General features: G+C 33.5%; 3 protein-coding genes, 1 long non-coding RNA gene and 1 pseudogene across 6 annotated transcripts; 2 read left to right on the top strand and 3 right to left on the bottom strand.

Moving 5' to 3' along the window:
• Window positions 1–233: 233 nt before the first annotated feature.
• On the top strand, window positions 234–3,098 carry LOC106446065 (transcription factor TGA2). Of its 2 annotated transcripts, none has more exons than XM_013887736.3 (9): window positions 234–461; window positions 1,104–1,270; window positions 1,356–1,430; window positions 1,510–1,569; window positions 1,656–1,733; window positions 1,827–1,878; window positions 1,960–2,231; window positions 2,320–2,565; window positions 2,656–3,098. In XM_013887736.3, the coding sequence occupies exons 2-9, from the start codon at window positions 1,214–1,216 to the stop codon at window positions 2,800–2,802; spliced, it is 987 nt and encodes a 328-aa protein (XP_013743190.1). In that variant the 5' UTR covers window positions 234–461; window positions 1,104–1,213; the 3' UTR covers window positions 2,803–3,098. The 2 variants fall into 2 exon arrangements, with proteins under 2 accessions (XP_013743190.1, XP_013743191.1); XM_013887737.3 differs by having other exon boundaries at window positions 276–461; window positions 1,088–1,270.
• A 1,467-nt stretch (window positions 3,099–4,565) lies between these two features.
• On the bottom strand, window positions 4,566–6,924 carry LOC106446066 (protein NEN1-like). The gene is made up of 6 exons (XM_048767208.1): window positions 6,660–6,924; window positions 6,401–6,558; window positions 6,239–6,285; window positions 5,735–5,798; window positions 4,987–5,636; window positions 4,566–4,918 (listed from the first exon to the last, which is right to left on the bottom strand). Exons 1-6 carry the CDS (start codon window positions 6,922–6,924, stop codon window positions 4,687–4,689), a joined length of 1,416 nt encoding a protein of 471 aa, XP_048623165.1. The 3' UTR covers window positions 4,566–4,686.
• Window positions 6,925–7,053: 129 nt separating this feature from the next.
• LOC106446068 (ribulose-5-phosphate-3-epimerase, chloroplastic) lies at window positions 7,054–9,174 on the bottom strand. 2 transcript variants are annotated; one of them, XM_013887738.3, is made up of 10 exons: window positions 8,810–9,174; window positions 8,522–8,636; window positions 8,305–8,445; window positions 8,114–8,227; window positions 7,952–8,030; window positions 7,755–7,864; window positions 7,611–7,667; window positions 7,463–7,532; window positions 7,317–7,375; window positions 7,054–7,205 (listed from the first exon to the last, which is right to left on the bottom strand). In XM_013887738.3, exons 1-9 carry the CDS (start codon window positions 8,899–8,901, stop codon window positions 7,326–7,328), a joined length of 828 nt encoding a protein of 275 aa, XP_013743192.1. In that variant the 5' UTR covers window positions 8,902–9,174; the 3' UTR covers window positions 7,054–7,205; window positions 7,317–7,325. The 2 variants fall into 2 exon arrangements, with proteins under 2 accessions (XP_013743192.1, XP_013743193.1); XM_013887739.3 differs by having other exon boundaries at window positions 7,054–7,215; window positions 8,810–9,166.
• Window positions 9,175–10,116: 942 nt separating this feature from the next.
• On the top strand, window positions 10,117–10,684 carry LOC106449573. The gene is made up of 2 exons (XR_001289201.3): window positions 10,117–10,190; window positions 10,290–10,684. It is a non-coding gene; the product is annotated as an uncharacterized LOC106449573 (long non-coding RNA).
• A 10,546-nt stretch (window positions 10,685–21,230) lies between these two features.
• Window positions 21,231–24,140, bottom strand: LOC106449574 (annotated as a pseudogene).
• Window positions 24,141–25,814: the final 1,674 nt, after the last annotated feature.

Here is a 25,814-nt window from a genome sequence, read left to right as displayed (position 1 = left end):
TTCTATAAGCTTCTGGCTTTTAGTTTTTTTTTTTTAATCAATTCGATCCTTTTTTATAAAACATTAAATCTTTTAATTAATCTTACTAAACTGGACTTGTCTGATCGGCTTATCTGAATGGTCGAGGAAAGCAGTGACGTATTATAATCTACTTTGGATTTAGAATTTTTAAATAATAAAACAGGGTGGTTTTGTAATTATAAGAGAGTGGAGTTAGTTATGGAAAAACAGAAAACATAGGGGGTTCAAAATGAAAATTTCCGTTAAATTCATCAAAGGTGTTCTTTCGGGTAGGAACTGGTAGAGATTATTTAGGACAAAACGTGTCGGAGATTGGACATTTCGGATCCTCTCTCTCTCTCTCTCTTCTCTCTGCTTCCGATTCCAAATCCGATTTCAAAAGCCAACCTTTTTACAGTGGACTTCCTCTGCAGCACACAAAAAGGTTTTCATTTTTCAAGGTGTGACCTTTCTTCCTCGAAAGCAAGTTCCTTTTTTCTAGGGTTTTCTTCTTTGTTTCACAGTCATATAGAAGTACTCTGTAACTTTGTCTTTTGCCTCTGAAGTTAACTTAGTTGACTTTCAGAACCTTTCAAAAGAGCTTTTGCTTCTTCTTTTTTTGGATGGTACCGTTAATTCTGTTTGAGAGTTAGATTAGATGTTCAGTTGGTAATTGCTTGGCTTGAATTCAATACCTGCAGCTTCATTTGCTGGTGATAGTTTTGATTTTATTGCTCCGCGCAACGAGTTTGCTAGTAGAATGGTATAACTCAGGGAGGGTCTTCATTTGTTTTTGCTAATAGTTTCTCTTAATTCAAGTGATATCCACATTTATTCAGCCTCTTTACATGATTTTGCATACATTTGATGCGTTATTTTAATCAGTCTGTTAAGCAAAAAAGGTTCCTATGTTCTTGAGTTTGTGAGGCTTTTGGCATTTGTGTGTTGAATAAGTAAAGGAATCTCTAGCATTCTTCTTTATGGCTTGATTAGCTGAAACAGAACCAGCCACTATTCTAGAGAGTGTTTTTTTCTTTTCTTTGACCTTGTAGAATCTTTTCTTTTTAACTTGTCTTAATCTTAGCAGTGTCTTCTTCATATAGTTTGAATCTGTGTTACTGCAAGAGAAGTCTCGAGAATTTTGTACTGCAAGAGAGGCCGCCACAAGTGGATATTGTCTTTAGCCATCAAGTGTGTTAGTACAGAAAGTAATATGGCTGATATGAGTCCAATAACCGATGTCTCAACAGATGGAGACAGAGATCTTGGGGTTAGCTCATAACCTCTGAAATATTCCTCTCACTTTATGTTCTTCAGTGTAAAGTAAATTGTTATGTTTGTTAAATTTAATGCAGTCTGAGGGAGCACTAGTGAACAACACTGCTGCTTCTGATTCTAGTGAACGATCCAAGAACAAGTTGGATCAAAAGGTAATATCTCCATCTCTATAAGATTCAAAAGCCATTTTTATTGATCCAACGTTATAATCTTTTTATTTTGAATCCATAGACCGTTCGTAGGCTTGCTCAAAACCGCGAGGCAGCAAGGAAAAGCAGACTGAGGAAGAAGGTAATAAATATCTTTCAATTGGTTCTTTGTTTCTTGTTTTCTGAAATGGTTCACCCTTAAGTACTTTTTAATTGCTCCATCCATAGGCATATGTTCAGCAGCTGGAGAATAGCCGCTTGAAGCTTACACAGCTTGAGCAGGAGCTGCAAAGAGCAAGACAACAGGTTCCAATTCATTTTCTTCTCTTTTTTTTTTATATATATATTGTTAACTTTTTGTGATTCTGTATACATAAATGAATGTTTTCTCGCTTGTAGGGTGTCTTCATTTCAAGCACAGGAGACCAGGCCCATTCTACCGGTGGAAATGGTTGGTTTGCTTATTCTCAATCAGTTATCTTACTGGTTCAATGTTTGGATTGTGATATGTATAACTTTTTTATTCTTTCAGGGGCGTTGGCGTTTGATGCTGAATACTCAAGGTGGCTGGAAGAAAAGAACAAGAGAATGAACGAGCTGAGGTCTGCTCTAAACGCGCATGCAGGCGATGGTGAGCTTCTAATAATAGTAGACGGCGTGATGGCTCACTACGAGGAGCTTTTCAGGATAAAGAGCAACGCAGCTAAGAACGATGTCTTTCACTTGCTTTACGGTATGTGGAAAACACCGGCTGAGAGATGTTTCTTGTGGCTTGGTGGCTTCCGTTCATCCGAAATCCTCAAGGTCAGTTCCCAAACTCCCATTTTGTCTTCTTCATCTGCTTCAGTAATAATAATAATAATAATAATAATGTTTGTGCAAAAAAAAACAGCTTCTGGTGAATCAGTTGGAGCCAATGACAGAGAGACAAGTGATGGGGATAAACAGCTTGCAAGAGACATCGCAGCAGGCAGAAGATGCTTTGTCACAAGGGATGGAGAGCTTACAACAGTCGCTAGCTGATACTTTATCTAGCGGGACTCTTGGTTCAAGCTCATCAGGTAATGTAGCTAGCTATATGGGTCAGATGGCCATGGCGATGGGGAAGTTAGGTACCCTCGAAGGTTTTATCCGCCAGGTACAACAAAAAATCTTGACATTATTGTGTTATTTAATATGTAAATGTCTTTAAGAAGATAATGATCACTTTGGTTGGTGGTGGTGGCAGGCTGATAATTTGAGGTTACAGACATTGCAACAGATGATAAGAGTATTAACAACGAGACAGTCAGCGCGTGCTTTACTTGCGATTCATGATTACTCCTCGAGGCTACGAGCTCTCAGCTCTTTATGGCTTGCTCGGCCTAGAGAGTGACAAACTTGAATGTTGGTCACTCGCTCAACTCAGCTGTACAAAATTCATATGGACACACAAACCAGGAAAGACTATTTACATTAACTTTGTTAGATGCGTGTCTTAGCAATCCATAAACGAATGAGAGTATTTTTCTTGTCTGTAAGGTTTCTAAATGGTTGGTAGTAGTAATTGATGTTGTTTGATTAGCTGTAGAGGTTTCTTTTCTGTAGCATTTGGGAAGCCTCAAAGTGTATACATATCTTTTATAATTAGAATTACTACCAATGTAATGTATTTGAGTCTTTATTGTAAAAGACGACTAAAATTGTTCAAAGAGTTGTGATTAAAGTTGTTAAAAACAAAGGGGTATAACTCATTTAGATTATTATATGTGAACTATTTCTAGTGGAACATCTTTCATAATCCCTGAATAGAGAGCTCACCAAAAGACCCAAAAAGAAATTAGCAAATAAGATATGCATTAGCTTTTCATAGTTTTCCATATATTAGCAAATAAACATTACATTATTCAGGTTTAGGACACAACAAGAACTAGAAATATGAAATGAGCATGCAAAGACACAAACAACAACAACTTTATTTCAAGACACAATAGTTAAATTCATTATTCGACAGCTACTTCTTTAGGCATCGTCTGCACCACCAGATTTGCTGCTCTCTCCTTCACGTGTCTTCATGTCTTCATTGTCATCAGATGGGAGGGAAGAAGGTCCACCTTCAGGTGCAACATCTGAAGCCTTTGGGATATCATCCCCAAGAATTGGCTCGTTGACACTTGTAGAAGGATGTGATCGCCTACCTATCTCTCTCTCAAACCATGCAATCTTCTCACTTGTATATGATTTTAAATCATGAACCTCGGTTTGAGAAAGGTCATCAAGGCTACGAAGACCATTTTCGAGATCGCAAATGAGATGATCCATCTCCAACTCCTTAACTACCTTCCGTTTATGGTCTAGCTCCTCCTTAATATTCTTGATTTTGGTCTTGAGGATGTATGACTCTACATCCACAGTTTTTCTTGCCATGGCCATCGCTTTTAGTTCTTTCATTAACTCCTTAACTACCTTCCGCATTTGGTCTAGTTCCTTCTGATCCATCTTTTATGATTTTGGGTCTTGAGAATGAGGTATGACTAGATCTTCAATTTTTCTTTTGTTTTGTGATGTTGAAATATAGACATGCACTTGTAATCTTATATATATAGAGAGAGCTGAGAGGAAGAGATTAGGATACAAAAACTGAAAGTTTCCGAGTTGTAGTGTGTGAACTACTGTTAAACGTGTGTTAACTACTAGCAAATGTACCTTAAAGTCAAAATATCCGAGAATGACGGTTGCGTGCTAACAAAGATTGGCCACCAGACAATTAACATATTAGACAGTTCACTTACCACTTAGGTGTTAATATTCACCTAACTTTTAAAGATTCATTCACCGAGTCACTAACCTCTTTTTCCGTAGTTTAATTCACCGAGTCAAAATATATAAGATTACTTGTTGCAGGAAATTTTGGCTTGAGCTGAAACAGAAGCAGCCACTATACTATAGAGTCTTCTTTTTTTCTTTGACCTTATACTCCATAAATGAATACTAAGTTGCCCTTTTAGATTTCTTTTTTGACTTGTATTAATTTGTGGCAGTGTCTTCAGATTGCAAATTTTCATTCTATCACGCATTGTATTGCAGAGAATATCCTACATCGAAAATATGAAAGAGAATTAAGTAATATACTAAGGGAGGTCGACACAAAAGAAACCATTCATCAAGCTTGTGTTGTATTTTATTTCATAATTTTTTTATGTACAGAATCTCAAACTACATGAATACAGTGTGTGTGTGTGTGTGTATTCCTTCATCCACTAAGCTCCACTTTTCTGATTTACGAGTGCATAACCAACTTTTTTGCAACGAGACGGACTCCAGCTTTCTGCTGATAATCATACGGTTCCAGAGACAGGAACGCATCAACAACACTTCCCTGCTTCAGCAATGTTTCAAGCTCCTCTGCGCTCGGGTTGCTGAAGATCAGCTTCTGAGTATCTCCACCGGACTCTCTCTGGTGCACCTCTATAGCATACCGAGCTGCATCTCCACTTATCTCCGTCGGTATACTGCAAGAAACTAATCAGTGAGTAACTATAGCAAGAAACCAGAAAGGGAGAGGGTTAACTTAACTTACTGTATCCTTGCGTTAGGGTAGTTTACTAACCCCTTCACTGGACTCACCACCGTGTTCCAGTCAGAAGAGGAACCTGAATCAACAGACACTTTCTGCGCATTGCTGTCACATGCTTCGAGTATACTGCACAGCCTTGGGTTCAGATCGACAACAAAGTTTAATCTCCTTCTCCCAGAGTTGTCTAGAAACTTCCCGCTGATTCCAAACCTTATTTTCAGACAAGAACAGTAGAGCTGCAGAGGGGAGGAGTCGCCGTGGAGGAGCTTTAGTCTCATTAGTTGGCTTCCGTGATAAAACGGGACAAGAACCGCTCTGATGTTTGAAAGAGATATCGCATCAGGGGACAAGAATCCTTCACGGTCACTTGTATTTGCGGAGACAACAACAGTATCAGATGGTTGATTCTCTTCTTCTTCCATTAGAGTGTCTAACGGAAGGTTGTTGTCTGAAGCCATTTCATTCCTCAAGAAGTTCATGTTAAACGGGTCTGGCTGAGCTACACTGTTCTCACCAATGGAAGGTAGGGTAAAAGGGGTTATCAGTGTATTATCCTCGCCAGAAGAAGAAGATGCTCTGAGATGTCTCCTTAAACTAGTAGTTTCTGTAGGAGATACTGATTTATCTACAAGAACATCTGGGAGACTAGACTCCTGAGAAATATATAAGCATTGCCTCTGATTAAATCCATTTTAAAAAAAAAAAATTGCTTGCAAGGAGCCATTAGGAAACGGTACTAAAGAGAACATACCAAGAACAAGACTGTAGCACAATATTTGAGAACCTCAAGATTCATTCTAACATCGTCAAGGCTCCTGAAAAAAAGATGCAAACAATCAGAGCTCAACAGCTTTTGATGTTTATGGTAAAGAACTAGATCCCAAATGCTGTAATGTTCAAGAAATCGCTATGCGGCCAGTGGCGAACCTACACTACCCAAGGAGAGGAGTGCCACCATGAAATTTTCATAAACTATTTAATCTTCTTAAATTTTAGTTATTTTTTCTTAGTAAATATCATTTTCTAGCTATACTTTTTAAGGTTATATAAGATCTGCCCCCACCAAAAAATAATCCTACATCCGCCACTGTATGCAGCAGTTAAAGCGTTTTATATGAGATTATTGATTAGGCGGATACCCTTAAACCGACTTTTTTCAAAAATCGGTCTAAAAAAATTGTTTCGTTTAGGTTCGATTTGTAGCTAGACAGAGTTTTACGCGGCATATACCGATTTTTAGAACACTGTGACATACCTATGAGTTTGCTTGCCAAGTCCGAAATAACTAGCCAAAGTTGCCATCTACAGAAACAAAAGCACACACATGATAAAGACTCCTCAAACCATCACCTCACCTTGAACACACAAAACCAAGAGTTCAAAAAAATCTATTATCCAACACTGTGATCTTGTCTACCTTCATATCACCAGCTCTTCTACCAAACCTCTGAGTAAGCAAAGCCAAGGAGTCGATAGCACCTTTAGGCTCAGGAGGCTGACGACCAATCTCAGCAAACGCTTCTCTAATCCTAGCACAATCAAACCTCAATATGTTGTGCCCTGCCCATATCCTCCCTGCAACAGCAATATAATAATAATACAAACAAAAAAAACTTTAATCTTTTGACATTTAAATCCAGAAAGATTAGCACTTTTTATGTATTTGTAATTCAAACCGTGGAGAATGTCGTAGACCGTATCAGCAATGTCAGAGAACAGAGGCGCCAAAACGACGTCGTGGCGGCTAATACCGTTGCATCTAACGGATAAAGTAGATATGAGACTCAAATCCGCGGGTTGGACCAGTGTCGTGTAACTTCTTAGCTCCGTGAGCTTCTTTGGACATACCAGGATTGACCCGAACTCTAGAATCGCGAAACGCTCGCCTCGCTTTGGAACTGTTGTCTCAACGTCGAAGAAGGCGATCTCGGATCTATCCATCAAAGAGTTGTTTTTTTTTTTTTACTTGAGTTGAGCGGTTAATGTTAAAAGCTTTAAACTTTTGTTTCTGAATAGGATCATCAATGGGATATGAGATTATATGAAGCTGAGGTTACTTTGACCACTTCGTTACGCAAAGTGAAAATAAAATTTACTTTTAAGGGTTTTGGTCTTTTGAAATTGTGTTTTTACAAAGAGTGCTTTGTACACATTCCTTGCCTCTTTTACATGTCTTTGTAAGCTGCAAGTAATCCTTGTTCCGAGGTTTGTTCCAAGCTTCTCTGCAAGAATCTTCAAAAGATTAGAGAGACAGTAAACACACCGATTAAGGTCTTGATTTTGAGACTGAATCATAAACAAACATGAGGAGAGCTAACTTTACTTCAAACTACCTTTTAATTTCACACAGCCACAGTCTCTGGTCTTTTGCTAGCTTTGATTCCTTTTATAGCTGCAAGTATTAGAAACGAGGAGACAACAATGTCAGAATAGGATCAAGTATAGTTCACTTAACAGGGAGGAGACAATGTGTAGATACCTTCGGCGTAGTCTTTGGCTCCAAAGACAGCTGATCCAGCAACTAAAGCATTTGCTCCAGCCTCAATAACCTTTTTAAAAACAACCATGAACAAAAGATTCATGATTCTGTATTTTTTTTAAAGGCATACTGTTTCAAGATTCTTCACCTTGTAAGCATTTTTGGGAGTGACTCCACCGTCCACTTCAATCCATGGGTTTACTCCCTGCAGCAAACACCCAAGCCAATGGTAAAGCTTCTGGTTAGGTTGCAAAATAAACTTGAAATGAAGCTAAGTAGATAGATGTATTACCAGCTCCACACACATTCTTCTCAAGTCTGCTATTTTCTTAACTTGGCTTTCGATAAAGCTCTGCCCACCAAACCCAGGGTTCACAGACATTATCAAGACCAGATCAACCGCTGATGCCACAAGCAAAAGAGAATCCGATCAGAACAGTTTTACCGATAACTAAAGTGCATAATGTTCAGCATGTGCAGAAGCCTCACAGTCTAATACATATTCAATTGCACTCAACGGAGTGCCAGGATTAAGCACAACTCCAGCTTTAGCTCCCAAGCTTTTAATCTACATTCAATCAACATCACATTGTTCGATTAATTGAGTGTCTGTCTACAACAAGTATTGAAAAACAGGTTAAAGAATCTTACTTGATTGACTGTCCGATGCAAATGGATGGTAGAGGACTGCTCACAATGTACACTAACTATATCTGCACCTGCTTTGATGAAATCCGGCACTCTCTGCTCAGGCTCCACTATCATCTAACATAAGAGGGCATCTAAAAATTAACAGACGAACTCAGGAAACAGTAAAGCAAAAGGGAAGTATCAAGCTTTACAAGATGAACATCCAGTGGAAGATCTGTCACAGGGCGCAGAGCGTCAACCACTAGCGGTCCAATAGTAATGTTGGGAACAAAACGACCGTCCATCACATCAACGTGAATCCAGTCGCAACCTGCTAACTCAACAGCTTTCACCTGACGGAAAACCAAAAACACAGGAATGTAAAAACAGCAAAACTAGAGAAGCATTTGGAAAGTGGTTAAACCAAACCTGCTCGCCCAGTTTGGAGAAGTTGGCTGATAGGATTGATGGAGAGACAATGATATCGCTTTTGGAGAACTTATCAACCCGAGCTGAGGCCTTGACAACACCATGAGTGTTCCTTCTAAGAAAAAGTCATATAACAAATCATCTCTTAATACATATTGGTTCAAGCATTTCCACAAACACTTGGGGTACATTAAAAGAGACAACTTTATCTCTCTCTCTGGGGTTTGAACTCAAACAATTCGGATCAAGATTCTAACTTTCGAGCAACCCATCATGCTAACATGTTACCTCGAGGAAGGAAACGAAGTGCGCTGATAAAGAATCGGCCTTTCCGGTCTCAGGCCAACCCCAGTGACCAACGAAGCAGCTAAGCTCGACATGTCCACTCAAATAACTAATCGCTCACTGTAGATTTGGTGGGTTGTGAGAGAAAGTCAAACCTTCGATATCTCCGAGCCTCTTCTTCTTCTTCTTCTTATTCCCAAGTCTCTCTTGACTCTCAAACAAGAGGGAAAAAAAAACAATAAAAATCTCGACTTTTGTTCGGACAGAGGAGGTCTGAAGATCCGAGGAGTCGCCACGTGTGACGTAGGGCTTGTGGGAGATGTGAGTAGCTTATCTCCAATGCTTGGCTCTCCATTGCTGACTTGTGCCTCTCAGTGGCTCCCAAGGGACTCTTAATAGATATCGATTCCAGATGAGTTCAGATTGTTTTAGCTTTAGGGTTACTTTGGTAATTAAATTTATTCACGGTTCTTATGTCTCGGTACGACGTTTTCCGATACCAATTAGGAATCATGGTATCGTCAAACCGGGTTTGGTTTGGTGTAGGATGGCAATTTGTTTTCAGATATTGCATAGTTTATTTTATTTTATTTTTGGCTCTAAATTGACTGATATGAATCATACGTTGCTGAATGTAGGGCCAAGTATAATATCCATAGACATCGATTCGATTTGTTATTCATTTTGATTTGAACCAAAAAAATTCTGATATTTGTAACTTTACGAAACAAACAAATACCATGTAATATCCATAAGAAACGAAACAAATCACAAATATTTTTAAAGAACGGATATCTGATCCGATATGCTATATGCGTATATACATATATTTAAAGAGATATATATATATATATATAAATTCTATGGTTATTATATTTTACGTAAGTTTTATAATATTTTATCTATTAAATTTATTATATTAGGTATTAGAATTCTTAAAAGTAAATAATTTTGTAATAAAGTATTATTATTTTCTATTATTTTTAGATGTTTTATTTTATTTGTACGGATTAAATTGGATATCCGATTAAAAAGACACCAGAACTATCATATAGTAACAAATGTACACAAACTTTCAACATCGTCATAATTGCACACCATTTATGTATAACAACCTATTTCCACATGCAATAAAAGTTCGAAACTTATTTCTCCCTAAACTTTAAAAGATGAACCAATACCGACAAATAGCGGTTTAAAGTTGGTTGGTGTTCCTTAAACCCAAAAGTTAACCACCGGCTAACTTAACTAAACCAAAACGACCCGATTTTGACTCAAGTAGAGAATATAAACCAGATTAAATCAACCCAATACAATTAAATCCTCTTTCTCTTTCGTGTCGTTGCTCCTCCACGTTGTTGCTCCTCTGCTTGGCTTCAATCAGGTAATTTCGCAATTCTCTGCCTCTATCTCTCTCTCTCTCAATAGTGTGTTTTCTCTCTGTCTCTCTCTACTATTGACTCTGTGTCTCTCTGTTTTGCAGAAACGATAATGGAGTCATGGACTGATGTGAATGTAGAGTGAAACAGAAATCAAAGAGGAAGAAGATGAAGGCGTTAATGCGGACTGAAGAGAAGAAGAACCGTGTTGGGACCCTCACGATCGGACCTTCAATCAAGGTTTGGGAGCCTTACAACGTCTTCGATTCACCTATGTTTCTCTTCGCCTCTGGATCAAGCTAGATCTATGGCTGTTTCTCATTAGTTTTGTGTATTTTAGTATATATATTATTATATGACGGGGAAACACAAGAATCAAGCATAGTCCATTGGTTTATGTGCTCCTGTAACAGCTTAACATTCCGAGTTCGAATCCATGATGGAGCAACATTTTTTTCCTTGTGTCTTTAGTTAATGTAAAATGACGTAAACGTCCTCATCTTCTTCCTCGTCAATATTTCTAGGAATCCCTAACCTCCGCTTCAGTTTTTTTCTTTTCACGATTCTTGACCAAATCTACTTCTTTTTCTTATGTATTTACTCAATTATTTTAAGTCAAATATGATTTTGAACCAACAAACTAACACATACATACAAATACACTTTCTGAATTTTTAGATTTTAGGATTTTAAAGGATTGAAATCGATTTTGGGGCTTTTAAAATGGTTTCGGGTCGGGTTTAAATGGATCCCTAGTAGGATCTTCGTTTGGGTCAGGCTATACCACTATCAATCGATACAAACTGGTTTACTATCACTTCATGTCATAAACCATTAAAACCAACCAAATTTTAATGTGTGTGGAAACCAGTTTTTATGGTGTGTGGAAATATAGGTTGTTATACTTAAGTGGTGTGCAATTACAACGAAATTGAAAGATTGTGTACATTTGTTAATACTCCCTCTGTTTTTTATTGTAAGTAGTTTAAGCAAAATTTGTTTGTTTCAAAATATAAGTAGCTTTCATAATTTAAGTAATTTTTACTTTTATTGGGTATAGTGTTACCAATCAAATAATATATACTTATTTATGATTGGTTTAACTACACCTAATTTATATATCAAATGCTATTTTTGGAAAAATTAATAACTTTCTTAATATTTGTGCATTCATCTAAAACTAGTTACAATAAAAAACAGAGGGAGTATACGATAGTTCTGGTGTGGAAATAGGTCGTCTTCCCGATTAAAAATATAAAACATTGAGTATTCGGAACACCAAATATTCGGGTATCTATGTAATTAATTACTCGAAAAATACATCAGATAACATCACGAATGCTTCCAGAATTTTAGATATTCAATCTATGTCCATTCCTCCCTGAAAATACTTTTTAAAAGTGAAATCGGTCTTATTATTTTTCTCTGTCTATTACCATATGATAAAAAAATATGTATATTAATGCTATTATAAGTGATGATCAATCATGAGCTTGTATACACGGTTATGAATAATTTCGCAACACTAACTATTATAGATCTAATAAACTTAGGTCGATTTACCTCTCAATTTATAAATAGCTGCTTTTGCTATATGATTCTTTCACGCAAAACATCGAGCGACTTACTCCTTTTTCTGAACGTCTACTTCATTTTACCGTTCAGACAACAATCAACATCACATAGTAAAAACAAGAAGACAACATCTATAAAGATTCGGTTTTCGTTATCAGACAAACTTTACCAGGTCAGCAAATAATTTTCGTGCTACTCATTGCTCATGACAAAAAGGTACATATAAAGCTTAATTCATTTCAACGTATATTCTATAAAATATTTATAGAATTTTTTCTGCAGATCATGAAATCTTTCTGAATAAAATTTCGACAATTTCTTTGTTGCATTTAGAAAGATGTTCTGTGAAATTGAAAAACCCAAGTTCAAATTTTATTGCACAAGAGATCTCCAACAGGAGATGAACGTTTCCAATCATATTTGGCATTAGGGCTCCATCACGCATGTCTTCGTGTAGACGAGCATTATTAGGCTTTAGAATATCACCACATGCATGTTCCTCTAATTAACATTTTGTAAGAGAAAATGTTTTGATTATGTTATATTCAATTTCATTTGATTAAAATAACTTAATAAGCCTAGAAAAAAAATTAATCATAAAATAATATTTGTCTTTTACAAATGTTGCTCCCTTGTTCCATTAATTCATTTGGCTGCTCCGGTATTTATCAGCCATTCACCATTACAAAACAAAACAAATATGGCAGATACGTGATGTGTCGAGTCCCTGGCAGGAGGTTAGGTAGCCAGTATATTTGCATGGTACACGTTTTTGGGCTCATTCGTCTGTCTTTCCACGTATGTGACAGCCTTATTATCGCTCGAGGCTCTCCCACATTTCGCTTTTTTATCTTGGTTTCTAGTTCAAATCCTATCTTATCTAAAAAAGACTGAACATGCTTTCTCTTTCAGATTTCAAATGTTCCACTAATCCATTATTTATATTCTCTCCAGTCCAGATGTCATCTAATCTACAATATTGTGACTATTTGGGCTCATTATGTCTTTTTAAATATATAAATAACGATTTATTGACTATATTGACAATAATCAACACCAGTTGAGGCGCAAAGAAGTCGAGTCACTGGTTTAACATAGAGAGTTGGTTGTATTGTGTTTTTAGTTCGTTTCTTAATGGAAGAGCAGCTGATCACGTACCTAGAAAAAGATTAGGGCGTGTTCCAAATTCCTAGTGATTAATCAGAGAAAAGTGGTGGCACAATATTTGTTGTTAAAAAAATTGGTGGCACAATCCCCTATATATTATTTGAGAAGCATTACAACTTTTTTTTGTAGCCACATGTCATCACTAGGATGATTCTTAGAACCATTAGAGAAATATGCTGGTCCATCTAATTATATAATAAGTTTTTTATTAAACTAACAATAAATTCATCATTAATGTACTTTATTATTTTCTTAAATAAAATTTACGGAATTGCCTAATGTAGCTAAAGTATATATGATAATTAATGATTTTGAATAATAAAGATTTAATAAAAAAAATAGTGTATCTTCTATCATATTTGTTTAATTTTATACTATTAAATAAATTAAACAACCACAATAACCATATAATAAAAATTTAGATTTTTTATGTATATGTTATATTTTGAATTTTTACAAACGGCTATAAATTACTAAAACTGTTAAAAGTCTCACATTCAAATTTTATGATCCATGGTTTAAAATTTTTGTTATGACAAAATGAAAATGATTACAAAAATTATATAAGTAAAAAGTCTAATTTAATTAATTATTTAGATTAATATATATATCGTTTTAAATTAAACTATAAATCATATAAAATACAATATTTTAGTTTCAAAATTTACTTTGAACAATTTTTTTGATAAAAGTTTTGAACGATCATTGACAACTTATTTTTTAAAAAATTATAAATTACTAAAACTATTAATCCTACTATAAAAATTTTGTTATGAGTAATTTAAATTTTTTTCTATAAAAGATACAAATGATCAAAAAAACTATATGAGTAGAAATCATCATTTAATAGACATTAATATTAAAAATATACTAAAATATATTATCTATGTTAGTATCATTTAAATTTAATTACATATCCTATCAAATATAAAAAAAAATATTTTTTTGGATTAATAAAATTGATTTATATTTTCACACCAATTTAATTATATATTTAATAGTTACTAACTTTTAATTATTTAATATATATTTATTATTTCATAATATGTAAAAATATTTAATACATAAAATAATTTATATATATAATGTTGATTCCGGGCAAAGCGCGGATCTTGACCTAGTATTTAGTATATGGCACGTACCGACGTACGAAACGAATCCATCCTTCAAAATATGTTCATTGATAGTACTTAAATCAAATCTGAAAGTGAAAAAATAGTCTTTTGTTGACCAAAACAACTAGTACTTTCTATCAGCAAACCACTGGATCAAAAGCGATTAATTCTACTGTTTTTATTTTATCTATTAGAAGATTCGATAAATATATACCACATGGTTTGAGGCCTGGACCATATTCGTTCAGAATGTGCTAGCTCCACTCAGGTTCTAATCATTTATTTCGTCACATTGAACTTTATGGAACTTACCGGATCTTGTGATGTGGGGATTATATTGTACTGCTGTACATTAATTCCTTTATATTTTATTCTTCCTTCTTCGCATGTGTTTTACTATTTAATTATGATACTAGCTTAAGATCCACGTAATTAAATTAAATAATTTTATACAATTATGCGGGATAGATGTTATATATAAAACTAATTTTTATTTATTTGTATTTATTTACGTATTATGTATATAATTAAATTAGAGTAGAGACATAAATCAAAAAAATACATCTTGTTTATTTACGATATTTTTTTTGGTAAATAAATAAAAACAAATCATTTTATTTATTTTATATTGTATATAACTAAATTTTAATAACATGGACATAGATATATAGTATATTTTAATATAAATATTTATTATTGAGAATTCATACTCGTATGATAAACACAAAATTTCTAATGTGCGATTTTTTTAATGCAAATTTCAAAATTAAAATATTAAGGTTTCAATACTTTTTCAATACAAATTTAGAAATTATCATATTATCATATTTTTCTATGTTATATAGTTTAATTTTAAACTATACTAATATATAATATGAATGTCTAGTAAATGAGACTTTATATTCATATGATTTATGATCATTTGTATTTTTTTATTATCAAAAAAATTAAACCATTGATCACAAAATTTTAGTGTGAGACATTTAACATTTTTAGTAATTTATAGTCATTTTTAAAATTCAAAATATAACATATAAGAATTTTTTTTTACTATATGATTAATGTGATTGTATAATATCTTTTAATAATATAAAAAAGGGAGATAAGATACAAAAATTATTATCAAATATTTATTATTCATAATCATTGATTGTCATATATACGTTAATCATATTAGGAATTCTGTAGCTTTTATTTAAGGAAAGTACAAGAATATTTTTTTGTACATTATTTATCAATTTAATAGTTAGTTTAATAAAAATTATAATATAAATTAAGATGGACCAACCTATTTCTCTAAAAATTTTGAATTTCATTCTCATGGTGACATGTGGCTACAAAACAATGTTGTAATGTTTTTCAATTAATATATAGGGATTGGGTCTATACGGTGACAGATGAGTGTACCTAAATATATGGAGCTGGAATCTTAGCTATATATGCATATATGCAATCAAATTCAAAATAGTTTAAATTTTATATGTTACCTATTATAAACCAAAGAAAATACACTCGAGTTTGAAATGTTGTCTTGACCCTATATGTATAATAAATGGTGACCAAGCCACTGGAAATATCACTACAAGAAAACAACGGCATACTGAGGGAAAAAATCGTCGGTATGTCGTCGGAATAACGCTATTCCGACGACATACCGACGAAAAAAATCCTCGGAAATAACTCCTCGGAAATTCATATTTCCTCGGAAATCCCTCGGAAATTTCCGACGGAATTCCGAGGAAACCCTATTTCCTCGGAATTTCCGAGGACCACAAGTTCGTCGGAAATTCCTCGGAATATTCCGAGGAAGATGTCGTCGGAATATTCCGAGGGATAAACTTCCTCGGAATATTTCCAAAATTAAAAAAAAAAATTATAAATTTATTTTTTTAAATTGAAATTCGAAAATATAAAATTAAAATTGAAATAGAAAACATATTTAAAATACAAAAAATAATAAAATAGTTTTTATAAATAAAAAAAATGTTTTATAAATACAAAATTAGTTTTAATAAATATGAAATCATCTTTTTATAAATACAAAATAGTTTTTATAAATACAAAAAATAATAAAAGAGTGTTTATAAATCAAAAAATGTTTTATAAATACAAAATTAGTTTTATAAATATAAATATTTTTATAGATATGAAATCATCTTTTTATAAATACAAAATAGTTTTTATAAATACAAAAAACAATAAAATAGTGTTTTTAAATCAAAAAAAATATTTTATAAATACAAAATTAATTTTAAAATATGAAATCATCTTTTATAAATCCAAAAATCGAATTTATATACAAAGAACGGTTTGTATATTTAAAAATAGTTTTTATAAATACAAAAATAAAAAAATAGTGTTTATAAATCAAAAAATGTTTTATAAATACAAAATTAGTTTTAATAAATATAAATATTTTAATAAATATGAAATCATCTTTTATAAATCCAAAAATCGAATTTATATACAAAAAACGTTTTGTAAAATCGAATTTATATAGAAAAAACGTTTTGTAAATACAAAAATAATGAACAATTTATAAAAAAAGTTCTAAATCAATTCAACACAACCAAATCACAATTCTAAACCTATTACACAACAAATCACAATCCTAACCAATCACCCTAACAAAAATCTATCAAAAACCTTCTAAAATCATCAAATCTACTTAAAAACCTAACAAATAGGACCTAAGAGAGTGGGATAGGGTCCTTACATGATTTGCAAGGGAATAGAAAGGATTCGCCGGAGAGATCGTCGCGAGAGAAGGTGGAGAACGCCGGAAGGAGAGAGAGATCGCCGGAGAGGAAGAAGAGAGAAATGGGGAAGAAGAGAGAAATGGGGAAGAAGATGCGTTTCAAGTTTATAAAACCTTGGGTCCGACGGATATTTTCCGTCGGAATTCCCTCAGTATTTCAATTTCAATTTTCGCGAAATATTTGGCGGCTTGTTTGCCCGGTTAAATGAAAATATTCCGAGGAAATTCCGACGGCCACTTAAATATCCGTCGGAATTTCCTCGGAATATTTTCATTAATTCGAGGAAAAAAATATCCTGTGCATGTATTTCTATTAATTTATATTGTTCCTCGGAATTTCCTCGGAATATTCCGAGGAAATTCCGAGGAACTAGTGTTTGGGGTTTCAAAACGTCAATTTTTTTTTTATAAACGCATCGATCGATGTATATATATTCAAAAACGCATCGATCGATCACGTAGATGCACCGGGCCGTAAGAATGTGATCGATCGATGAGATTATCCCATCGATCGATTGAGGATATCAAGTGTTCCTCGGAATTTCCTCGGAATATTCCGAGGAAATACCGAGGAACTAGTGTTTGGGGTTTCAAAACATCAATTTTTTTTGCCGTATTTCATTTCTTATACAATTGTAATGCATACCATTGAGGATTCTTTGTATAGATGAGCATAAACCATGGAATAAAAAATTTCAAAACGAATTGTATGTATTCCCTTTACCGTTCATTAAAGTGTATAAGTGTTTCTCTTATGTTGTGGGGATTTCGTTCATACAATCGGAAAAGTGTTTATTATAGGGTAAGGAACAAATTTTTGACTTCATAATGAACGTAAGACCCTTAATAAGGGTTATATAGGTGTTATTCAAACCGCAAAACGTTGTTTTCGGTTTAAAAACCCTATTTCCTCGGAATTTCCTCGGAATATTCCGAGGGAATTCCGAGGAAACCCTCTTCTTCCTCGGAATTTCCTCGGAATATTCCGATGAAATTCCGAGGAACTAGTGTTTGGGGTTTCAAAACGTCAATTTTTTTTTATAAACGCATCGATCGATGTATATATATTCAAAAACGCATCGATCGATCACGTAGATGCATCGGGCCGTAAGAATGTGATCGATCGATGAGATTATCCCATCGATCGATTGAGGATATCAAGTGTTCCTCGGAATTTCCTCGGAATATTCCGAGGAAATTCCGAGGAACTAGTGTTTGGGGTTTCAAAATCTCGAATGTTTTTTTATAAACGGATCGATCGATGGATTTATGTCCAAAAACGCATCGATCGATCACTAAGATGGACCAAAGCGTAACAATGTGATCGATCGATGGGTATATGTCCAAAAACGCATCGATAGATCACTAGTTCGTCGGAATTTCCTTGGAATTTTGTAAAATCCCTATAATATTTCCTCGGAATTTCCTCGGAATTTTCCGACGGATTGATGTTTCCTCGGAATTCCGTCGGTTTTTTCCGAGGAACACATTTTTCCTCGGAATTTCCTCGGAATATTCCGACGGATTGATGTTTCCTCGGAATTCCGTCGGTATATTCCGAGGAAATTCCGAGGAAACCCAAATTTTGGGTTTCCTCGGAATTTCCTCGGAATTTCCTCGGGAAATTCCGAGGATTTCATTTTCCGTCGGAATGTCCGTCAGAATACCGCTGTTTTCTTGTAGTGTATGGGTACTGTATATTGAGTATTTGTTTATAAAAATTCTCCAATCCATAAATTTCTACATCTTCAGAACTAACCGCTCATAATATTACACGCTTACGATGATAAACACACTTTTCAATTAGAATTAGACTAGTTGCATGAGTTTTTATTTTGAAAGAATGTTAAATTTACTCAAATCAAAGAAACATTTTTACAACATGTGTGACTTTGGTTTTAGATTGTTTAAGTACGTAGAAAGTGAAATTTGAAAAACAAACTCTAACTTCATCTTGGCTTCATCTCGAATCCCTAGTAGCAAACAAGGTTATTAAAGCATTAGTGAATCGTTGACTGCCTCCCGTACGTAACGATGATATACGGTTCCTCACTCGTTTGTCGATGAATTTAATTAAAGCTGCCGAACTCTGCTGCCCATCTCCATGTTTCTTTCCATTCCTTTCTCTCCATATGGTATGCACAGAGGTTTGAAAAACATATCTCAAAAGAAACATTTTTGTGCTATTCCTTCCACTATCAACCAAGCTGTCCAAATGCAGTTAATAAATCTTCAGTCCACGTATATATTTTCTTATAAAATATAGAAATTCTATTATAAAATATATGTTGAAATAAAATTCATTTGTATAATAGAGTTATTTTATTTTAGAGAAATAAGATAAAAATAAGTTATAAATAGCTTGTCTTGTGGGAAGGCTGTTAAAGGGTGAGGTCGGGGGTTCGAATCTCACCAACAACCTAATTATGGGGCAGGTAGTTCCTATAATGGAGGGGTTGGGGTCGGTGCGCTGCAGCGCTGTCAGCCTGGGTCCCACGGGGCGGGTTGTTACATAAAAAGTCTGCAGGTCAATTGGTGACAGCTTGTCTTGTGGGAAGGCTGTTAAAGGGTGAGGTCGGGGGTTCGAATCTCACCAACAACCTAATTATGGGGCAGGTAGTTCCCATAATGGAGGGGTTGGGATCGGTGCGCTGCAGCGCTGTCAGCCTGGGTCCCACGGGGCGGGTTGTTACATAAAAAGTCTGCAGGTCAATTGGTGACAGCTTGTCTTGTGGGAAGGCTGTTAAAGGGTGAGGTCGGGGGTTCGAATCTCACCAACAACCTAATTATGGGGCAGGTAGTTCCCATAATGGAGGGGTTGGGGTCGGTGCGCTGCAGCGCTGTCAGCCTGGGTCCCACGGGGCGGGTTGTTACAAAAGTGTTACATCTTATTAAACACATGTAGTGTAAATTTTGATTAACATTTCCCTAACCTTTTCTTCAGATATTTTCCTGTAAAATTAAACAATCTCTGCGCAAATTCGTTTATGAGACAAATAAATTATAGTCATTTATGTTCTTCTCCACTAGTTTAGTATATATTTAGTTATTTATAGTCCAATAAATTTTGCTATGTCGTAAGTTTGATGGTTACCAGTCAGGCAGTCACTTACTAATATAAAATTTATATTTTTCATTATTTAACCCAAGAAAAGACTCAGCTTTTGTTTTACTTTGGAGTTTCACAACCAAAACCCTAAAATGTCCTAAACTTAATTTTTCCCAATGTTTTTGGTAATATGGCTCAATTAATCCAACGCTCAAATTTTAAAACAGTTGGACTACATCTCGATCCGCGCACCCAGACGGGTTTTTTTTTCATTTATTTTTATATAAATATTTTGTTTTCAATTTTAAATTGGCATATATTATAATATATATGTGTCTGTCAATTTTTAGAACATAATAAGCTTACGGTATATTTTTTCATTGAATAGATTGTTTCAAACTTTCACATGTATTTGTATCTTTTTCTATATATATATTTTCGGATTATTATTTCATTTTTAAAATCGTAACTATATATATAAAGATTAGTAAAATATTGTTTAATTTTATCGTCATATTCGAAGATATTGTAACATTTCACAAATTTAGAAAATTTTTAAAAATTAAACTTTTCGCTTCATAGATTTATATTATCGAGTAAATAATTAAACATTTAGTTTTTGTTTAATTTTTAAAATAAACTATATAGTTTAAAATTTGTTTTCATTGGTTTAAAATAGTAAAGATTAATCATTGTTAGATAATATGATTTTTGTTATTTAGAAAAAAATCTTTATAATTTTAAAATTTAACATCGACAAATATTTAAATATTTAACATATGGAGGTGTATTCTTACAACATTAAATTATATCTATTTAATTTATACTATCTATAAATTTAATGGAACATTTATTATTTAAATCCAATTATTGATAGCCCAATAAAAAATTTTGGTAGGCCCAAAATTTAAATGATAATATTAGAGATTAAACGTAACATGACTTTATAGGAATATGTCCATTAAATTTATTTTTTTAAAAATCATACATGAATTAAAGTTGTTACTTCTGTTTTAATATATAAGATGTATTATAGTGGACGCGTGCTCTAAAAGAATAGTTTATATTTTGGTTCATGAATTTTACATATATTGATATTATAAAAAGATTGGCCGTTTTTCAAAATGATTGTTACCTTCGTAAGTTCCTCAAGATTTATCCATATATGATATATCTACTCTATTAATGGTTTTATAATCAATAGTTTAATCTCAAAATTAATTCCAAAATCAAATAAAAATCCGTGCACAGCGTTGGTCCAATTCCAGTTTGTGTTAAGATCCGTTACGAAACTTTTCTGGTAAGTTTAATACTAGTAAAATACACTATTGATGTTTTTTTGACTTGGGAAATATTTCAAATATGAAAGTATATAGTGTAATTTAGAAAATGCAAGCTTTATTGAATACTTTCAAAAGGACGCCCAGAAAGATAGAAGACAAACACTGTGTCACTCACAAATCAAATACTAATTGATCCACGCGATCACATAGTTCTCTAACTAAGAGAAACCCTTATTGATTATATAGTAACAATATTGACTATGGTGAAACATTATTTTTGGACTTGCTAAACCATGAAAGTAACCGATCAACTCCAGTACGGTAAGAAACCAAAGGATCATATGAAGTTCTTGTCGTCGAAATCTTGGTTCGTGTCATAAGGAAAATCGGAATCGTCAACAAGATAGTTGGACCAACCGGTTATGTTTTGCATCACATTGTCTTCATCAACGCTTGTTGATGAGACATCAGACAACAGGAGATCTTGGTTATATCCTCCAATGGCATTGGCTTCTTCGGCTTCAATGTTACTAAATTGCTCGATAAACTGCGAGAAATCGAATTCCGAATTGTTGAGATCAAAGTCCATGTTGATATCTTCCTTCATATGATCAGTTATATGTTGTTCAGAGGAGTGAGAGAATGGATCAAACTCGTCCATCTGAGAAATTGACTAGTTTCGGAGAAGACATCATTGAGACATGGAGACAGTGTTGTTGAGCGAATTAAGGATCCTTCCATGGAAGCTGAAAGCATATTGCCAATGGAAGACGCTTTAGTTGCAACTTTGTTTAACAGTTTTGATGTAGAGCTCAGTTTCTTGAAACGACATTTCTTGGAGCTCAAGGAACCATTGTTTCTCGGTGTCTCATCACTGTTGATTATCGTTTGTAGATTGCAGGAGCTTGATGAATGAGGAAGAGACTTTGGAGACATCGAACCAGATTGTGATTGCTCATCCAGGTTAATCGGGTTTGAGTCATCTTGGCCTTCAGAAGTCCTGGGCGTGGCCGGGTTAGGGTTAGAAGCAAGTGGCTTGTGGGTCAAGGGATCGATGCCCTGATCGATCAGACGTTTTTTGAGATGTGTGTTCCAATAGTTCTTGACCTCGTTGTCTGTCCTTTTTGGCAAATGTCTCGCTATCACCGACCACCTTGTGCGGACAACGAAAAGAAGAATGTATCAAAATATTTGATCATGTGCTAAAACTTTATTTATACTCCCACGTTTCACAATAAGCATTTTGAAAATTTAATAACAAATTAAGAAACATTTAGAATAAATTGGTCACTATATTCCTAGAATTGCAAGCAGAGCCGTGCTCACCTTATCAATTTTGGGGCATTGGCCCCAGGTCCCCTCTCACATTAGTACAATTTGGGGTCTCCATATTCATAAATCATATATATAATCAATATATGATAATATGATAAAAACTATAATTATCTCTTAATACTTTTCAATAATATGATAATTTCTGCTTAGTTGTTGTGAATATTAATTTCATTGTATATTTTTTATTTTGAATGTCGAAAACATTTTCCTGCATATAATTTGAGTTTGTATATACAATTTTCTGTTGTAACCAAAATATAACTTTTGCCATTAATTTTCATAAGATTAATTTTTCTTAAAAATAATTTTAAAATATAAGATAAGAAAACAATTTATTTTCTGGTTCGTATTAAAAAAAATAATACGCATATTTGATATAAAATAAATTATTTTTGCCCTAGGCCCCTAAGAGCATCTCCAATGTACACCTCTATATTTTCTTCTAAAATAGAGATCTCTATTATAGAGGTGAAAATGCTCCAATGTATGCCTATATAATAGAGTTTCTCTATTTATAGTGGAAAATATAGAGATATGATATTTCTACCTCTAAATATAGAGGCAAAAAGTAATTTTCCTCTATATTTTCCTCTAAAATAGAGGAACTCTATTATAGAGGCATACATTGGAGCATTTTCACCTCTATAATAGAGAAACTCTATTTTAGAGGAAAATATAGAGATAAAAATAGGGGTGGGTTGGAGATGGTCTAATAGCCTTCGCACGGCACTGATTGCAAGTTGGTGACTGATATTTTATTCTAATAATATACTTTTAATCAAGTTTGATTTGAGGTTAACTTATGTATTTATGTAATGCAACTTTAAAATGACATTTCTTTTTTAAAAAAAGGAAAAAGAGGAAGGCTCTTAATTTTAAATTGGAAGAAGTAATGTTAAAACAAATTAAAGTATATTACTTGTTGCCACGGGAAGCATGAAGCATGATGATAATCTGCTCCTCCTCGTAGCTAAACTCTCCTCTCTTGATATCGGGTTTCAAATAGTTAGCCCAACGCAATCTACAACTTTTTCCACATCTTTTGAGTCCTACATAAGCACCATTGACATATAAACATCAATTATACCAAAACATTATTCATGTGTATAAAACTATATACTATGCATTTTGTTAACTATATATATATTATGCATGCATTGCATGTGTATATATAATATACCAGCTTTTTGGGGAATGTCACGCCACCCTCCTTCGCCATGTTCATGAATGTAAGAGATGAGTTTCTTGTCTTCCTCGGTGGTCCATGCTCCTTTCTTCAGCCCTTCTCCCACACAACAAGGCTTTCTTGACATTTTTCTTTCTTTTTTTTCCGATATGAATATTATTATATGGGTTTACATACAACCTAGAAGAAGAGAGGGAAAAAAAAACCCAGAAATGTCGTCTAATTTAAGGCAAGAGAGCAATAGATCTGTTGAGGAGAACTCTGATGCATTTGAATATGAAACTAACTGAGAAACTATGGTAGATCGTTGAATGATTATGTGTTTTCATTTCCAGGAACATTTGAACACGATAATTTAAAAAAGATGAAGATATACCAAAGATCTAAGACATTGCGAGCTACCTCTCTATACTGAATACATTCTGTCTATATGACCATATATATATATATAGCCCCATGGTACATTAACAAAAAGTTGACGCACTCGTGTCAATAGAATATTATACTATAGAAATTAATCACATAAATAAAATAAATTCAAATAATAATAAACATATTAACTCATCGAAAGTCTAAGTGTCCGTGTCTCTTTTTTTTTGTTTAGAGGTTCTGTTCAAATGATTTGGCATGACTTATGGAATAATGTTCTGCGAGTTGATAATACTAGTGACGACCACAAACAGAATGACAGATGTGGTTATCAACTTATCATATTTTTTCATTGTAGTTAATTTGGTCAATAACAATAGAGAACATTGTATTAAAAAATGACAATCTTATAAGTTGTTATTTTAAATGACAGTGGTGCTAGCAAACTTTAGTGAAAAACTATTCCGTAACTTTTTTAGTGTACACTTAAAAATATATTCATATGGTAAAATATATATATATATAGGTATAACAAAAGGTAAACAATAGTTTTTATTTTCAAAATAATAATTTATAGATTTATATAACAGGAATATAAATATATTTGATAATTTATAGATTTATATAACAGGAACATAAAGAATATTATTTTGAACGAGTGAGAGTTAACAGAAAAGTGTAAAACTGTCAACTACTTCCGATATAGATTTACGGTATGAGACACTTTTGATAAATTATTATATATGTAGACACACTTTGATGATGTTTTTTTCCGATAAATCAGACTGATCTGGTCGGTCTCGGAAGAAACACACTTAGTGCTAGAATCGAACTAAGTGATGTGGGTACACACCAAGCCCCTAAAAATTGCCATTAGGCTATCGAGTGTAGACATACTTTGATTATGTTTTAAGGTATTATTATAACCGTAGCAAATTGTTATATATTATCGAGGTTGTTTCGCCATCAACCAGAATATGTCACTAGTTAAAAGAAACATATATATAGTTACATAGAAAATGATCTAGGCCATTCTGTAAAATATTACGAGGATCGTGTCATTTGGGTGAAATCGATATGATTCTTCTTTAAGGAATATAGAAATACTCGGGAGACATGAATGCATTACAAATTACATAAGTAATAAGTGAAAGAAGAAGAGGAAGAAATTTAGTCTGTAAATTAAACGAGTGTCTCGAAGGATCAAAATGTATCTGTGTAGTACTCTTTTTTTCTTTGAAACACATCTGTGTAGTAAACTTGAAAAAAAATAAAATTGTGAATGAGTGTAATTTACCCTAGAACTAATCATCACATTTTCAATTTCAGCATCAGTCCTATTTGTTTGCCACTTTAGACTATGATTAACCCGAGGTTCTCAGAGTGAAGTTCTTAGCGGAAGTTAAGAAACTGTTTCTTAACTTTCGCTAAAAACTCCATCCTAATAACTCCGGGTTAATCATGATTTTAGTCTCTTAAATGTAACACTTGAGGCTGTATTCAAAGGCTAATAAAGTGATTTTGCTTCATTATTAATGTTCGTTTCTTCTCACCTCACATTTCTCACTTGGCCTTGTTTCCTTTTTAAAATTTACTACAGTTTCTATTGTCCTATATTTGTTAGAATCCAATTGGACATTTGGAATGGTCTTAGGGCATAATGGTAATTCATGTGCTATACATATATAACAATTATTAAAAATAATAATTTATAATATTTTAGTAACATAAACGATATTTTCCTCAAGAATAAATATATTTCTCATGATAAAGCCGACAGTTAAACCCTTTT

Source organism: Brassica napus, chromosome C9 (assembly GCF_020379485.1).
Source record: "Brassica napus cultivar Da-Ae chromosome C9, Da-Ae, whole genome shotgun sequence".
Lineage (NCBI taxonomy): Eukaryota > Viridiplantae > Streptophyta > Magnoliopsida > Brassicales > Brassicaceae > Brassica > Brassica napus.
The sequence above is the reverse complement of the archived record's forward strand: the minus strand, read 5'-3'. Positions and strand labels throughout refer to the sequence as shown.